At 32.6% G+C, this 17,423-nt stretch overlaps 3 protein-coding genes across 6 annotated transcripts; 1 reads left to right on the forward strand and 2 right to left on the reverse strand.

Moving 5' to 3' along the window:
• The first annotated feature begins 37 nt into the window (after positions 1–37).
• Positions 38–6,746, forward strand: LOC138933953 (sodium-coupled monocarboxylate transporter 1). Of its 3 annotated transcripts, none has more exons than XM_070297249.1 (14): positions 38–629; positions 757–1,235; positions 2,023–2,182; positions 2,252–2,317; positions 2,577–2,696; positions 3,026–3,180; positions 3,421–3,561; positions 3,635–3,743; positions 4,428–4,537; positions 4,777–4,960; positions 5,069–5,155; positions 5,511–5,692; positions 5,786–5,972; positions 6,059–6,746. In XM_070297249.1, the coding sequence occupies exons 2-14, from the start codon at positions 1,042–1,044 to the stop codon at positions 6,128–6,130; spliced, it is 1,767 nt and encodes a 588-aa protein (XP_070153350.1). In that variant the 5' UTR covers positions 38–629; positions 757–1,041; the 3' UTR covers positions 6,131–6,746. The 3 variants fall into 3 exon arrangements, with proteins under 3 accessions (XP_070153350.1, XP_070153351.1, XP_070153349.1); XM_070297250.1 differs by having other exon boundaries at positions 960–1,235; XM_070297248.1 differs by having other exon boundaries at positions 38–1,235.
• Rcd-1 (Required for cell differentiation 1) lies at positions 3,799–9,227 on the reverse strand. 2 transcript variants are annotated; one of them, XM_070297252.1, is made up of 4 exons: positions 8,388–9,227; positions 7,633–8,027; positions 7,333–7,558; positions 3,799–4,540 (listed from the first exon to the last, which is right to left on the reverse strand). In XM_070297252.1, exons 1-3 carry the CDS (start codon positions 8,712–8,714, stop codon positions 7,360–7,362), a joined length of 921 nt encoding a protein of 306 aa, XP_070153353.1. In that variant the 5' UTR covers positions 8,715–9,227; the 3' UTR covers positions 3,799–4,540; positions 7,333–7,359. The 2 variants fall into 2 exon arrangements, with proteins under 2 accessions (XP_070153353.1, XP_070153352.1); XM_070297251.1 differs by lacking the exon at positions 3,799–4,540 and having other exon boundaries at positions 4,549–7,558; positions 8,388–9,226.
• A 3,873-nt stretch (positions 9,228–13,100) lies between these two features.
• On the reverse strand, positions 13,101–16,697 carry LOC138934340 (glucose dehydrogenase [FAD, quinone]-like). Its single transcript, XM_070297964.1, has 4 exons — positions 16,686–16,697; positions 16,399–16,462; positions 13,780–15,653; positions 13,101–13,673 (listed from the first exon to the last, which is right to left on the reverse strand). The coding sequence occupies exons 1-4, from the start codon at positions 16,695–16,697 to the stop codon at positions 13,530–13,532; spliced, it is 2,094 nt and encodes a 697-aa protein (XP_070154065.1). The 3' UTR covers positions 13,101–13,529.
• Positions 16,698–17,423: the final 726 nt, after the last annotated feature.

Raw genomic sequence — 17,423 nt, forward strand, 5'->3', positions numbered from 1 at the left:
TATGCAATTAATAATTTATTTAATATATAGTAAAACATTTTTGGAAATAAAGTATATATTTATTTAAGTAAAAGAAAAATCAAAATCAACAAACTATTTTGTTTGATGGAAAAAAATTTTATTTTTAGCGTATCAATATTCTTTTATTAGAAAAGGACTTCCAGCTACGTCTTCCCTCTCTTTTCGCACTTTTGTTCCTTAGGCTATGTGTTTCATGCTCGCAAACAGAATCATGACGGAAGGTAGTGGCCGAGGGCGATATAGAGCAGTAGCGGCGGAGAATCCGCAATTATTCAATCGTGGTTCGTGGAGTCGCGTTTAACGTATTGCTCTTTCACCGCTCGCTCAGACGTTTCATAGAGCGCGTAGAAGAAGCGCGCAATCTTAATCTCGAAATCTCAGTTTTGCGCGAGGTCAGGGGAATCGAAACTACGCGCGTTTTTAATCTTATAAAGTGATCTTAATCATTTTCATCGATCGTGATTTACCATCATCACTTTGCGTCTCTTGAAAAGATTTGGCAAGCACGTTTGTGACACGTGATCCGTCACAAAAATTTTCTTTATCTATAAAATTTAAGTAAGACCGTGCGTTAGAAATATGTTTGTGTTAGCTGTGAATTTTCGCAAGTATTTATGAAGAGAATTATATAATAAAATAAATAAATTTGTTCAAAATAAACTAATCAATTTGCAGTAATTGTTATTTATTTCTTTAATGTGTTTCTTTAAATTTAATTATTTGTCTTGCGCACAGATTGAACTTACGCAAATTTTCCCAATGACCTTAAAATCTTTTTAGAACACTAAATCTGTTCTAAATGCGGATTTAACACCTGTCACATTTCGGTGGGGTGTCCATCAATCCTCCGCATCGGTTGGCGAATTTTTTTTTATAAGTGCCTTTAATATTGAATTATTGAATAATATCGAGTATCAAAAATATTAAAATGTTCGTAGCGGCATTAAAATATAAAATTGAGCGAATGTGAATATATACCTGACTGGGATATTTTTATTTGTTAAAATAAATTTGACAACAATGGATACAACAGAAAATCGTCGATCATTCGACTTGATCGATTCAATTGTGTTCATCGGTATGCTGAGCGTTTCTGCTCTCATAGGCATCTATCAGTGGTATGCGTCCAGAAAGAAGACAGACGCTGTGGGAGAGTATCTTGTAGGCGGCCAGAAGATGTCTATATTTCCGATAAGCATGTCATTGATAGCAAGGTAAGAATTTAATCCTAACTTATTTGAACTTTGACAAGTGTGTTTCAGTTTAATTCTTAAATGTTGTAATAGTTCGGAAATCTAACAATATGTATTGTATTCTTCATATGCCGTGAAATACACGATGCAGTTTTATTTATTCTTAGCATTATAATAGAAAAATATAGAACATCGATAAAGGAACTGTTAACCGGAAATATATGGGACACGTTAGATATATATATATAGGACATTTGTCTCAATTGGCTGTCAAGGCTCTCTAGTTGTAATTATTAATAGTCATAGGTGTCCACGTGTCGAGGTATTCAAATAAGAAAATTCGTTTGAAGAGCACCCCATCTTACGGTCATACGCCATTAATGTTTTATTAATAGCAGCTGCTATCTACAAATCTTTGTTTCACATTTAAGTACGTATTGTGTTACAATGATATAAAACTGCAAAGTTGCATTATTATAACGTGTATATATATATGATTTTCATTTTACGATAAGATATAAATTTACTTGAAGCATCATATATAATATTGAAATTAAATTTTTATATAAAAATGTAAAAAAATTAGAGTAAAATTAGTTTTATCGCCAAGTATCTAACTTATCGTTTTGCAAATCACTATATATGATCCATCAATGACATAAAGAATAAAAAAGTTAATAGTAAAAGTTTCGATAATTCATTCATTTGTCACAGATTAGTTGAGAAATTAATGCGGCTTAAATTTACGTTGTACACAAATGTTGCCACCATCACAAGCTAATTTAAGGAGCATATCTTAAAATTGCAGTTACGTGTCGGGCATAGCGATGTTGGGACTGGCGGCAGAAATGTACGTTTACGGCACGCAATTATGGTGCGTCGTGATTGCTGACTCCTTTGTGTCCCTTACGATGGCGATCGTATATCTGCCGGTTTTCTACGGACTCCGAATAACATCATCTTACGAGGTAACATCGCATTATTGGGCCTATATTAACACTAATCGTGAACCTTGGTAATTCTCTACATTTTCACAGTACCTAGAGTTGAGGTTCAATCGAGTCGTCAGGCTCATGGGATCTGTTATTTTCATTATCAAGATGGTAAGCAAAGTTTATTTAAATAAATAAAAAAAAGAGAAAAAAAAGATATTTGAATATTTTTAATTTCAAAAATCTCGAAAATTTTTGCAAGTTTACGTTCTTAAAGCTTGTTTCTTCGAACGTAGAGAAAAAATTCTTGCCAAATTCGTTTCTTAAAACAAATCTCTTTATTATATCGAGAATTCATTAAAGTGTTAAGCTTGGTAAACCCTTCAATCCCTTGTGCAATTCAACACGTCGAATAATCCTGCGCTTGTAGCTGCTTTACATACCGCTGGTGATATACGTGCCGGCGCTAGCCTTCAATCAGGCAACCGGAGTGGATCTTTACACGATCGCGTTGGTGGTCTGCGCCGTTTGCATTTTCTACACAACATTAGTAAGAACATCGCTCATAAATTCATGTATCCGAAATCGTTTTTTTTTTTGTTTGAAGAGATATTTCAAACTTCTCAATTTGTACTGCTGAATATGTGATAGATTGAGTTGAGAGTTTTGTTTGCCTGCTATATAAGAGAGATACAAAAGTGGTTGTCAAAAATCAAACATCTTTAAATAAGAATTACCTAAAAAAAAGCGAAATGAAAGGAAAACTTAATCCGCAACAAGCATTTCAAAGAAAATGATAGTATCGCATATTCAATGTAATAATGTGGATAAAATTTATAATACAATTAATTATAAAAAATATACAATCTTTTATCCCAGGGTGGTCTAAAGGCGGTCGTTTGGACGGATACCGTTCAGACGGCGATGATGTTTGGGGCTGCCATTGCCGTTGCCGTACTCGGCACAGCGAGAGTCGGCGGCGTAGCAGAGGTGTGGAAGAGGAATGACGATACCGGGAGAATCGAATTCTTCAAGTGCGAACAAATTCTTCTTTTATTTTTCAAAATGTTCATTAGATTTACGGTCAACTATCAATAATTTTTGTATATTTTTATTATATACACTTAATTAATTATCAATTTTTTCAAAATTACTTAATATCGTATTACGCAACATATCATAATGTGATACATTCCATTAATCTACTATTATACATCGACAATAATATCGAGCAATAAATGTTATCGCAAATTTTCTTACTGTTTTTTTATCAGTATGGATCCGGATCCTACAGTAAGGCACACTTTCTGGACCGTGGTGGTCGGCAATTATTTAAACTGGTTGGCCACGTGCTCGGTGAACCAGGCCATGGTTCAGAGATGTCTGGCGATGCCGAATTTGAGGAAATCTAACTTGTGAGTTCCACAAATGCTTTATAATGCACGGCATTGCGCGCGTCTCGCTCATTTAATTTCCTTTTATATCTAGGGCGATTATGATAATGGCCGTAGGCATAATCAGCATTGTCTCGTTATGTTGCTACACGGGAATTGTCATCTATGCGGCCTTCTACGACTGTGATCCCATCACGACAAAGGTAAAAAAAAAAAAAAAAAAAAAAAAAAAAAAAAAAAAAAAACACCCGGCACATAGTATAATTCGCAAAATGAAATATTTTTAATATAAAAATTTACAAAATCATAATTAATTATGAAGATAAATTAATACAATATGAGAGTTTGTTCATAGTTTAAACTTATTACCCGTATGAACTTTTCTCCAACTACTAATCTGTTAAGGAAACGAAGATAAAGTCCTTGACTTATATTATTATTTTTAATCTAACGGCATAGATTCATACACACATAGACGGATGCGTGATTCAACTTATAAATTCTTTTATAATTGGCTTTTATATTGTTCGGTTGCCTTCTAGTATTTAAGAATTTTCTATTCTAATCACTTTTATTACTAATCTCTCCGCTTTTTATTAGACAAATATTCTCTTAGAATTATTCCTTAAAGAATACGATACGTTACAGCCTCTATCGAATTCTATCTCACAGCGATTGAAACCGCTGCGAGATGACTTATCACACAATCGACTCATGACTGCATCAATTAATGACTGATTATATTATTATATATCGTTTTTTTTTTCATTCTATGGATAAATTGCGACCGTTATTCAACTTGAAATTTTTTTGACGAATACTTTAGACTTTTCGCTAAAGAAGATCTGAGAATAAATAAATATCACGCAAAAAATTGTTTGTTTTAGCAAATACGAAAACCCGATCAGCTGTTACCGTACTTCGTAATGGAATTGTCCCACACTATACCAGGCTTGCCAGGATTATTTATTTCCGGTGTATTCAGTGCAGCATTGAGGTACTGTAAAATATTACAAGATATTATATTTTCTTTGAATTTTGCGATATTTTTAGTCAATATCGAGATATTTCCACACAGTATTTACTTATACTAAAGTGAAAATAATTAGATCTTCGATTAGCAAGAGTAATGGTTTAGACGGTTTAAAGAGATTAAATGTTTCTTGCTAACGCTCTATATATCTAATTATTTTTCCTTTTTGCGATTATGTAATATGCTCGCTTCTTAAACTATAGCACAATGTCAACGGGATTGAATTCCATGTCGGGCGTGATCTACGAAGACATGATTAAGCCGTGTCTCCGTAAACCAATGTCCAACATCGGCGCAAGCCTTATAATGAAAGCTACGGTTGTGATAATAGGAGCTGTTTGCGTGGGCCTCGTCTTCATGGTAGAAAAACTGAGCGGTTTGATTCAAGTAAGGGATGTGTGCGCGTGCTATCTACTCGGAAAATATCGGGTCACTCAAGGATCCGTAAATTAATTCTCAATTAATTCGTACAGAGGACACTGAATTTCTTTTCAGGCTGGCAAGAGCTTGTCTGGAATAACCGCTGGGCCTTTACTCGGGGTGTTTACATTAGGCATGTTTTTTCCAATGGCCAATTCAATGGTAAGGAGGTAAAATTCCTCTCTCGAGGAATCGATAGATTACATTGTAGATATTTTTACGTTATATCGATTTCATTGATACAACGGAACTTTAACTTTATACTATCGTTTGTATACAGATGGTATTTAAATTATTTCCTAATAATTCGCTTTAAAGATTCGATGAAATTTTATACGAAGTTTTAGATTTAAAGTCTTATACAATATCAATCAGAATACTCAAAATTTTTTCAATGTTAATTTTCGTGACAAATTTGCGATACAAGCGATTCGTCAAGTTATTAAAATTGAACCAGGTCTAAGAAATTTTGTGTTCGCCAAACGATTTTTTTGTCCCTATTTTCTTACCCGAATAGGGAGCACTCGTCGGTACACTGATTAGTCTAAACTTGGTTGCTTGGATCTCATTTGGTACACAAACGGCGATCTCCAGCGGATCGATCTATTTCCCGGTGAAACCGGTATCAGTAGAGGGATGCTCCGAGTTGCTGAATAGTACTATCGGGAATTTCACGATGATCGTAGAGACTGCTGTTAGGTACATTTATCATATTTAATTATTCTCGCATATAAAAATCGCGCAAAAACTCTTTTCGTATCTCGCGTAACTGAACTGTTTTTATCTTTTTAGAGAACAACCATTTTTTTTATACAGAATGTCGTATCTCTGGTACACGTGGGTAGGTTTTTTAACTACGATCTTAATAGGCTTGCTAGTCTCATGGTTCACTGGACCGTCTAAGTACAGTCGTACAGACAAACAATTATTTACACCCATTATACACTGTCTACTACGCTCGAAGGATCCTCGGAAAGCGGTATGTATATTCAGCGATCCTTTTTTTCCTCGATTCCTCTCGATTTAGGCTAAATCTTATCGCGCTAATATATTTCTTTTTTATAGAATGAAACTGAACTCGGGAAGATGACGAGTGATGTAAGCGATATGATAACGCAAACTTCTTCGAAACATTAGTGATCTTTTTTTTTTTTTCAAGTGCAGTTCAATTAAATAAAATATATTCTTGTTCATACAAGTCAAATTTATATTTATGTGAATCCAGTTTAACATATCATAAAAATTAAATTAAATTAAACTATGACTCGCGCAATTGTTTGGTGATATAAATGATGCCGGTGTATTATTAAATGGTTTAATCCTCATACATAGTGTACCCTGTTATCGATCAATCACAACGATACAAGATCGACTAACTAACTCTCTCTCTTTCGAATATCTTATTATATATACACGTGCGTAAATTAATCTTATAAGAGGACCCGTGTAAAGCTTAACAGTTTAATATCTCAAGAATTATGCAATCAATTTTAATCATTCTGGTTCAAATTGTCTAGATTAAAGGCTTCTGAAATTTATAAAACTTGAGATCAGAACGATTTAAAATTAATCGCGTAAGTCTCGGCATATTAAAGTGTTAAACTTTACCTTTATAAACCACTGTACAGGAAACTGAAGCAGTAAAATTTTACATGATTTTATATGTAACGCATTATGTATTAGCTAGTTAATTTAATTAGGCTCATAATAATATACGAAATGAATGAAAGAACATCTTTCATTCAATATTACTTAGTTGAATATTAATTGCAATATATGTATATGTCTACTTGTATACACATTTCTTGAAGAATAATTTTTATGCAATAAAATATTTTTCAAGCAATAGATAATGCTTGAATTTATGTTATAAAATGTATCTATTGCAAATTATATCAGAATATCTGGCATAAATGTATATATAACAATCACACTTTTGTTGCTTTTACATATAATTCTTACATATTAAAGTATGCATATCATATATATCTGTCATTTTTCTTATACCATATGTAATATCTTGTTCGCACAAAACAAAATTGTATAAACTTGTCAATATTATTCGCTGACAATCCTAAACTTCAAGAAAGAAAATGGACATTTATTGGATTCAAATTATATTAAAATTGTAACTGCTAGATCTTGCCGCACAAGCATCTATACAATATTTACAATTATCATGTATTTGAGTTCCAAATCGATGATATACTTATTACTAGTTCTCACAGCACGATTTGTGAAATAATATGTAGACGGCATAGCCATTAATTATTATGAAAAAAATACAGAACGATTCACGGAAAGATGCGCTTGATGTTCGGGTCTTATATGTAACATACCTTAGAATTATTAGAAATTTGAAAAGTTCAGGAAGCGAGCGGCGACATGCCAATTGTCCGAGGATCTTGTCCTGGTTGTGTCGGCGGACCTGGTTGTGGACCAGTCTCTAAGTTTTTAAGAAGTAGAGACAACCAATGCTTTGTTGAAGCATCCTCTTGCAAGCATGTTGCAAATGTATTATCTCTTAATTGATCTGGTAAGCACTGTCTCAAGGCTAACAATGCTCTGCACACAAAGTCATATTTCAATTTTTTAAATTTTGTAACATTGTTTCACGTGCATTTTGTTTTGGTACTCACCTTGGATTATCAGATAACCTTAGATAACATCTCACAACATGTTTAAGTAATCTTGCAGAAGGATCTTTTGCTAAAGATAGAACCATTTTTCCTAAGATCATTGCAACATGACTGAATCTATCATATGTTTGACAGATATAAGACAAGCCGCTATCATCCAACAAAATTTTCTGTAGTATAAACGTCGCTACAGTTTTACTCAATTCAGAACCACTTTCCATAATTCGTAGACACAATGGGATGATTTCCGTAGTAAGCAGAAAAGTAATCACTTCCTGCTCATCTGTTTTGACAAGTGCGCCAATCACTCCGAGACTTGTCAATCTCAAATATTCAAAAGGCCGTGTTTTACTAACAGTATGCAGAAATGGATACAGAAATAATGGAACATGAGCCTGAAATTACATATATAGACATATATCTAATTTGTAATTATTAGTTTCATTACATAAGATTTTTAATAATAGAACAGATATATCTCAAGCCAAATATTATTATGTATCTTCATACCAATTTTTATTTTCATACGTAAGTTAATTTTCTCATTAGTAGGAAAAGATTTTAAGACGCTTAATCTTAAATAAGAATCATATTAATTAATAAAATCAATTTAAATATAAGATTTTAATGGAAATTATGTTAAATTTCACATCTTACAAGAATCTATGATCCAAGGTCATATTTATTTATCACATATTATATGTATCATTTTTTCCTTGATACAGCAACTTTCAAAAATTGCGGCATATTCCTACCTGTAAGAACGCAGATCTCGTTTCCGGATGGCTGGCCACGCATTGCAAAAGTGCCAAGGCATTGCATACCCGGTTGCTCTGATAAGCGGTTAGAGTTGCAGGATTGATTGCGGGATAAATGTTGATGATCTCTTGCAACAATGAGGCCGTGGTGCCAAACGAATGCCAGAGCATCGGTGCCAGATCGGGCACCACTTCGCGCTTCTTACTCAATTCCAACAGAGCATTTTCCCGGGTGTCCGGATTTGACAGCTCGATTATCCATGTGTAGACCTTCTCGCGGTCGACGGTAGTTTGCAGGGCGGCTGGGCTTTGTTGAGAGCTCATTGATGCTACTCTTTGGTATTATACGTAGTTATATCACGATTTAAGTAGTAATGCCTCGTGCGTGAGTAGCGTGCTCGTTCGTTCGTGGCGACGAATCCAACAACATAAATTCTCTACGTTCGTACGAGCTCGACAATTTATCTGCACATGTATATCTGTACATATATACGTAATCTTAGAATTCGGTAACGTGCGTGGTCGTTATTCTGTTTCGCTTGTATGATTAATCACTCTTATCGCCACGCGCCCACGACGTTTGATAAAGCTTGAAATAAGTTTCGCTGAAATGAGAATGGACGCTCGTCGCTTTACCCTTTATACGCTTCTCTAACCTCTACGACAGCACCGGTCAACATCAGTACGCAATATCCAGAGTCCAGAGTCCAGAGCGATGCCAGAATAGGACAACTTAAGCATAATATTGCCAACTGCCAACTCGTTGCCTCTGCTATCAGAGATCAGAGAGAAGCTTGAAAACAATCACGCCGCCGTTTTTCAGACACTTTTTCTAACTGGTACAGTAGCGTCATCTAGATCCATTTTAAAGTCGGCGGAACTACATGAGCAGATTCAAGATGCGAATTCATGGGACGCTCGTTTCAGCGTCGCGTGTGGTCACGTGACTTCGATTCGAAGCTAGCGTCAAGAAAAAAAAAGCTAGATTTTCTCACATCAGCTTCAGCGTCAAGTCCGTGCTGTTGACCATATGAATGAGATTTTTTCTTCCTAAATCGTGTTTTTTCCAAAAGAATAACAGGGGAAAAAATGCCTGACGAAATCCATGATTGTAATATCGTTCTATGAATATTGGATTTACCCGTTTCCTACGATAATTTCTTCTCTTTCCTGTTCTTGTAATTCATCATTTATCAGAACTGCTGCTAAAAGTTTCTTACATTGCCGATCTCGTTCTGATAATTTTTTCGTACACTCGCTTATAACTACACATGTAATATTTATTTCTGAATGACATGATTCGCATACGACATATTGACGCTATAAATTCGATGCTAAATCCTTTTCATGCGTTTTTCACAATGTAGCGTCAATTTTAATCACATAACCTATTTTGACGCTAAAAATGACGGAAAAAAAAAAATTTCCCTACCACAGCTGGTTTGCGAAATAAATTTCTAAACTACAGCAAAACGGTTTACTATTGCAACGAATAAATAGATATTACAGCTAAGATGTTCGCTGTCCATATATTACGACTGAAATCTAATTACCACACGCAATCTTTAGCTATGGCAGCTAATTTTTTTTTTCCGTGCACCTTCACTTTTCAATGCTACGATAAAACCGGTTGGTGCATGTGTGTTCTGGATCCATAATTGAATCAAAATTGCAAAAAAATATATTATGGATTTATTAATGTTTTATTAGCTGTGCGTGATATTTTGCCATTTCAAGTAATATTACGGACAACGATAATTTATTATTGAAAGTATTTTTGAAGTATTTTTATGTACAATATATACACATGTGACATAAAATCAATTTTCTTAATAATCTATTTCCTCATTTTTAAATATATAACGTGTAGAAGATATTTACAATTGATTGCTTTTACCTTTTTCTTATTCTTGAAACAAAATTATCAAGCATTTTAAGCAATATCAAATTATTATGCTTTTAATTTATATAGCTTTTTATAATTAATTATTAATTTTTTATTAATCTTTATTAACTAAGTGATTTTTTAATTTATACATTCAGTTGGACGCACTAGTGCGCATTGATGCACATTAAATTATCGTATAAGCATAATTTATATATAAATATAAATAAAATAATAAGATAATTAATATTATACAAGTCTTTAAAAAATAAATATAACAATAGATATGCTTTGCTTAACACTATTTTCGCTCGAAGAACAAGATTCTTCGCCCTTATTTGTCCACCAAACGCTTCGGAGCAGAAATAATGTCTAACGGAATATATTATTGTTGCCTTTTTTTCCGCGATGTTGATTAGTTCTCTCGTTGTGCTTACTTCATCGAGTAGCTGTTATTGTGGAGATCGTATATCTTGATAATTTGTAGAGATTATGTATTGCGTATTTATTATACGACTCATACATATAATTCATTTACGTAATAACTTTACAGAACCGAGCGGTTCTCGATGATTATGCATATTGTGTGTAATGTTTAAGCATATCATAACACTATTGTAAGTTTACCATTGCATTCCGTATGTATTACTCTGCCTTCCGATATTTCTTTGTGAATCTTTACTTTTAATTGGCGCAATTTTTTTGATATCATTATTTCTGTGGGAATTTTATAAATACATTTATATAACAGTTTATGGCATGTATGCTTGATATATTTATACGCGCGCGCGCGTATGTATTTTTTTAAACAATTATTTGTTTTTTTTTGGCACTAATTAATTTCTCTTATTATTCTGTACATAGAAGTATTAGGGTAAAATTATCGAAGACTGAATATTTTACGAAATATTTTATTTTTTATATCAAAATACGTCAGATTAAAATATAAAATAAGTATCAAAAAGTACTTAATAAAAAAATACTTTATTATAGTGTTTTGGAAAGCTCTCGATGTCAGCTACGAGAATACTAAATAAAAAATGATGGTTTCCATTTAAGATTTTAAAGTTGACCTTCACATGACCTTCAAATGGTTTTCCAAGGTCAAATCATTGTCACCGTTTTATGGCCCCCTTGAAGACACACAACTTTTGTTTGAAACATTTTTCCATTTAACGCAGTGTTTCTGAGATATTTGAGTGGGTCTTTTAAAATGTATATATACAATATATATCGACCTTTTTCCTTCATATGAATACACAACTTCTAACGAATGCTTTTTCACAGTCATATGAAGCGATCGTACTTTTGTCCACGAAAGTGAAATGAGTTATGAAATATATGCTACTGTAATTATTTATAATATATAAATTACGGCAATAATATATAAATTATCGATACAGATGGTTAATGTGATAAATATCATTGAAATAATCATATTTACCAATAATTTTAAAATTTATTTAAAGAATTATAATTATATATTATATTTATATAATTATATATTATATTTATTTATAATACAAAATTTAATTAGAGAGATTTATATTAATTAGATAAGATTTACTAAAATCTTTTATCATTATGTATAATTATCGGTTAGGTATTATGTATAATTGCTAAATTAGTCAAATTTATGGTAACATATACAAATGAATATTACGTACCGTAATTCAGTTTTTAAAACGCATATTAATGCGTGCATAATATATTCCTATCATTATTTTCTCACTTTTTCTCATATCTTTGATTATTCTCTGACATACTGCAATCATAAACTTATATAATTCTTTTGTAATCCGGTAATACGTATCCTTAACGAGCTGCTAAGAACTTGTTTTTCACATGTTGTTCTCTTTTTCATTACACCAGTCGTCAGGATGTTGTCTCTAACAAGTATGATGATTTTTCTGTCGCTTCGGAAGCTTGTGGCCAACTACTCTCCGTTTCAAGACTCATTGGAAAAATGCGCTTTCTCGTTTCGTTCACGTAATACTTACCGTGCTTGAATAATATATTTGGACTGAGAATTTTTGTTTGTTTGACGCGTGAGCGTCTTATACATCAGAGCGAGGGGCTATTCATTCAAAAGATCATTGAAGCACTCCGTATAAAATCAAAATCGAAATCATATATATATATATATATATATATATATATATATATATATATCATTGAAATAATTTGAAATCAGAATGAAATCCCTAAACTTTTGAAATCAGTATGAAATGACGTAGAATCAGAAATGATTTCAGAAATCACTGATCGGATCGTATGATTTACATTTCAAAATATGGTTTTCTAATTGCTTAAGTATTCATGAAATCGATAAAATCATTTGAAATCGACTTCAATCTGAAATTACTTTATCGCACTCACTAGTGCATAGCTCCTCGCATCAGAGCTCCATATAATTTTTTTTATTACATGCATATTTCACGTGCTTGCAATGATAATGAATAAATACATACATATATATATATATATATATATATATATATATATAGCTTGACATTAAATTTACGTTTAAAAAATATTCTCAAATCTAAAAGCAATTCAACAAAATATGAATAATAAGATCGATAATTGTTTGATATTGATTGTAATAGTATAAGTAGATATTTTTGTAATATGTATTGGTTTTTAAATGTTTATTTATATTTATATTTTTTTACATCAGATTGTCACATTTTTTGATAAAGTTTATATTAATAAGAGCAAAATTTTAATATACATTGTGTAACATTATTTTTTTTTTTAAATATCTATTATTTAAAGTTAATGATTGAAAAGATACGAATACTCTTATAACCTACTGATTGCAAATTAGTAAATTGAATAAGAAATATAGTACAAAAAAATTATCAGAGTCGAAAAATTACAGTATTATTCTTTCGTGTAAAAACTTTTATTATTTCTTTAAAACAATATTCTTTTATATTTTATACATATAGATATTCGTATTTATATATGTATCTTTTTTCTTCTGTTCTTGATATTTACAATAAACAAATTTGACAGAATGACTCTTTAAACATTAAATATACTTTTTTGAAAATAGTATTTTTTGTAACTCTAATCTCTGTGTTTTTTCTTGTAACATATTTAAATATAGCAAGTAATAACAAAATAAATTGTTTTAATTTAAATATGATATGAAAAAAATTAATAAAAATAATTTAAAAAGATAATTTAAATAAAAGTTGTTTTGCATGAAAACTGTGATATAATTATTTCGTAAAATATTATAAAACCTACTGTTTCAAGTATCCCCATTCTTCCTTGATCATATCTGCCACTTTCTCGGCTATCATATGAACAGGTATATTTGTATGCGCCGATATAATGTCGGGCATGATGGATGCATCTGCTACTCTCAGTCCTTGAACACCGATTACCTGTAAGAACATTGCTATGTAAATTCATAAATATGTATATAAACACATTATAGATCACAAAATCTACTGTATTCTTTATAAATACTTTAGTGTATCTTTCAAATACCTTTAATTTGGGATCAACAACAGCAGTTGAGTCTTCCCTCGGTCCCATCTTGCAAGTACCGGAGTAATGATAGATGGTATGTGGGATCAATCTGATCATACACTTCCAATAATCAAAGGAATCATAATTGTAGTTTTCGCATCCGGGAAGAGTATCGTTACATAATTGCGAATCAAATGTTTGCATCGCCTTTGTTTGACCGATCTTTATTGCAGCCTTAATACCGGCGATCATTGTCTTGACATCTTCCACATCATCGAAATAATTTGGCACTATCTCAGGTTTAACATTAACATCGTTAGCTAATAATCTTATCCGTCCACGACTCTTTGGTCTCAACAGCATTGGCAGTATGGTCCAACCGTGTCTATAGAGATATTTATCCCATATCTGAAGCATTTGCGTATTCAAACCCATTATAATCGGAAGAAAAGGATCTCCTTTGAAACCACCACCGGCAAACAGTAATTCTATATCCGGTAAACCGCTACGTTTTTCTGGATGCTTAGTATTGATGAAAGCGAGAGCCTCACATGCGCCCGGAATTGTTAATGGTCCCAATCGTCTCATTAGAAAATCCGCCATATACGGATAAGTAGGATTTAATATGGTCTGCGTTTTTAAATCTACTGATTCATTCACCGTCCACGTCAGTCCGCCGAAGGCCACGTGATCCATTAGATTCTCTCCGACCGGTGCATTTCGGATAACATCTATATCGAGTTTGGAAAGATGTTCAGCCGGTCCAATGCCGGACAGCATTAGCAACTGAGCCGATCCAATTGCACCTGCGCATAATATCACTTCTTTGCTGGCGAATACGGAAATAATCCGACCATATTTAGTAAACTCCACACCAATTGCACGTTTTCTACGACGATCGATTAGCACTTTTCTCACTATACTTTGACGAGTCACGTAAAGATTTTTACGATCGTGTATGGGATATAGGTATGCTCTATTACTGCTCATGCGGGTGCCGTTCATAATTGTGCTCTGCAGATATGAGAATCCTATCATGTTTTTTCCGTTGTAATCTACTAGTGGATATTTTAACTCTTTGCCAGCTTCTAGGAAAGCCTCTGCTAATGGTGTATGAAATAACGGGTAGCTAATGTGCAATGGTCCCTTAGTTCCATGATATGTAGTATCCGATTGTAATTCCGGAATATCGATTGTTTCCAATTTCTTAAAGTACTTGAGAACATCTTTGTAAGCCCAGCCTTTATTCCCCATTTCAGCCCAGCGATCGTAATCCTTGGCGCCGCCTCTGGTAGCAATCATATAGTTTAGTACGCTGCTACCGCCCATCACTTTTCCTCTAGGCCAGTTACAACTATTGTTATTCATACCGAGACAATATTTATTGGATGGCTTTGTTTGATATTTCCAATTAAGCTCATTACTTAGCTGTAGAAAATGAGCGACTATCGGAATGTCCATGAGAATATTCTCGTTGGATCCAGCTTCGATTAGCAATATCTTGACTTGAGGAATTTCACTTAATCTCGCGGCTACCGCGGCACCGGCCGTGCCAGCACCAACTACCACAAAATCATATACATCTCCGTATTCAGGGATCGTGTCCGGTATTTCCTGATTTAGATAATGTTGGCCCTGTTCCAGAAAGTTCAAGAATCCGATACCCATCTCGAATAAATTTGAAAGATTCGATATATTCTCAACACCGTACAGATTATTATAATATCGTTTCGGTAAAGATTGTCCGTCTGATTGTATCGGAACGATTACAGCAACGATACTGAAAAGAACGAACATCTTGCTCACCTTGTAATTTAGTATCTTGCTCAATATATTCAAGCAATTAGCTTTTAAACGTCTCGAGTGGCGTGCAACAATAAAGAACTGCCTCACTGAAAGTTTGAATATATAGTTACATTGAGATCTATGTGTATATAGAGTCACTGTATACGCTAACGTGCATCACATATACATACACGATAAAATATCATTTAATGCAGTAACGTATTAGCAAAGATAAAAAATAGTCACACTTTAAGTCGATTAACTTAAGCGCAAAAACGTCTGTAAAAACTCGTTTTTAATGATTTTTTAATACAAATATGATTTTATTATAATGAAACATATGCGGACAAATTATCGCGCTGCCTCTTGATTGCTTTTTATTTCTTTCGTTTAATGCAATTGTTTTAAAGGCTACATTGTCGGTTGTTGGGTAAAAAAAAAATCGATTTTTTTTATATGTTATGAAAGTTAGAGATTTTAAAAATATATTCTTAAAATATATGTCGAAGTTGGAAAAATTTCCGAAGTTAGAGATTGTTTATCTGATAGATGCGCAGGTAGAAAACGAAGCGCGCTCCTTCGAGTTCGCGCCTATTCGGATTTTAATGAATCCGAACAATTATTAGGAAAGGTTTATTCTATATTTTTTAACATCCCCTGTATTTGTGCGCATGTATTAAAATTCGACACATTCTCGAAAAAGAGATGAAATTTGCTAGTACGTCGCTGACATACTAGCAAATTCCGAATAAGCTGGCAACGTCGCATGACGAGAGAAGATAATCGTCAATGTATTACACGGATGCAGAATAATTGAGTCACACGAAAGGACGAATCAACAAAATTAAATGCCTTCTATGAAGAAGAGGGGTAGATCTACTTTATGACCCTGGAATAGCTGGCTAGCACCAAACAGCTGTAAGTATTTGAAATTTCGGTGTAAGCGTTTGACTGATAAATCAGGGCAAAGAATCTTGTATTTTAAAGATAAAATAGCAAGTCAAAAACGGAGAATGTACATTATATTAATCAGATTCTCTCGAAACCTATTTTTGATGAAATATATATTTATCGTAAATTGGGTTTAATCGCTCTCAAAGCGATTAAACTTGCTTCATTCAAAAATGCTAATAAGTTACCGATAGGGCCATCTATGCCGGATAGGTCGAAGGGATTGTAGTTATTTTTTTATATTGATATTTTTAAATAAATTAAAAGTGAAAAAGACAATAATAAAGAGAAGGGAGTTTTAGTCGTTTATGAAATTAATGTCGTATAAATACATATCTAAATGTCCTGAGAAAAGTATTATTTTTGCATTTTCGATCTTTCAATTAAAATTTCGGCAGGAGTTCCACAAGATAGAAAAAACACTCTTAACAGTTTAAAAAAAAACAATATTGCGCAAGAGATGGCGATTTTTTTACATTTTATGATATTTTGCGAAAATCTGACAGCTGATAGTATCACCGGGGAATAAACGTGAAAAAAATTAATTAACGCTGTCAACAATTAAAACTATTTACAAGACAATGAAACACGATTAAAACTATAGGAAAATATAATTAATTATGCGTATATAAATTTGTTTATAATAGCTTTTTAATGTGTATCGCACTAATGCATCCAACTAAATTCATAAATTAAAAAATTAATCAAATAATATAATTATAAAAAAGAATTAATAATAATAAGTTATATTAAATTAAAAGCATATGATTTGATAATGTTTAAAATGCTTAATACTTTTCAAGAATAAGAAAAAAGTAAAAGCAATTTATTGTAGATATGTCTTCTATACGTTATATTTAGGAAAAAAAATTATTTAAAATCAAAATTTATTTAAGAAAATTTATTTCATTTTACATGCGCATACA

Source organism: Polyergus mexicanus, unplaced genomic scaffold (genome assembly GCF_030449975.1).
Source record: "Polyergus mexicanus isolate NDT 795.1 unplaced genomic scaffold, iyPolMexi1.0 SCAF_6, whole genome shotgun sequence".
Taxonomy (NCBI): Eukaryota; Metazoa; Arthropoda; class Insecta; order Hymenoptera; family Formicidae; genus Polyergus; species Polyergus mexicanus.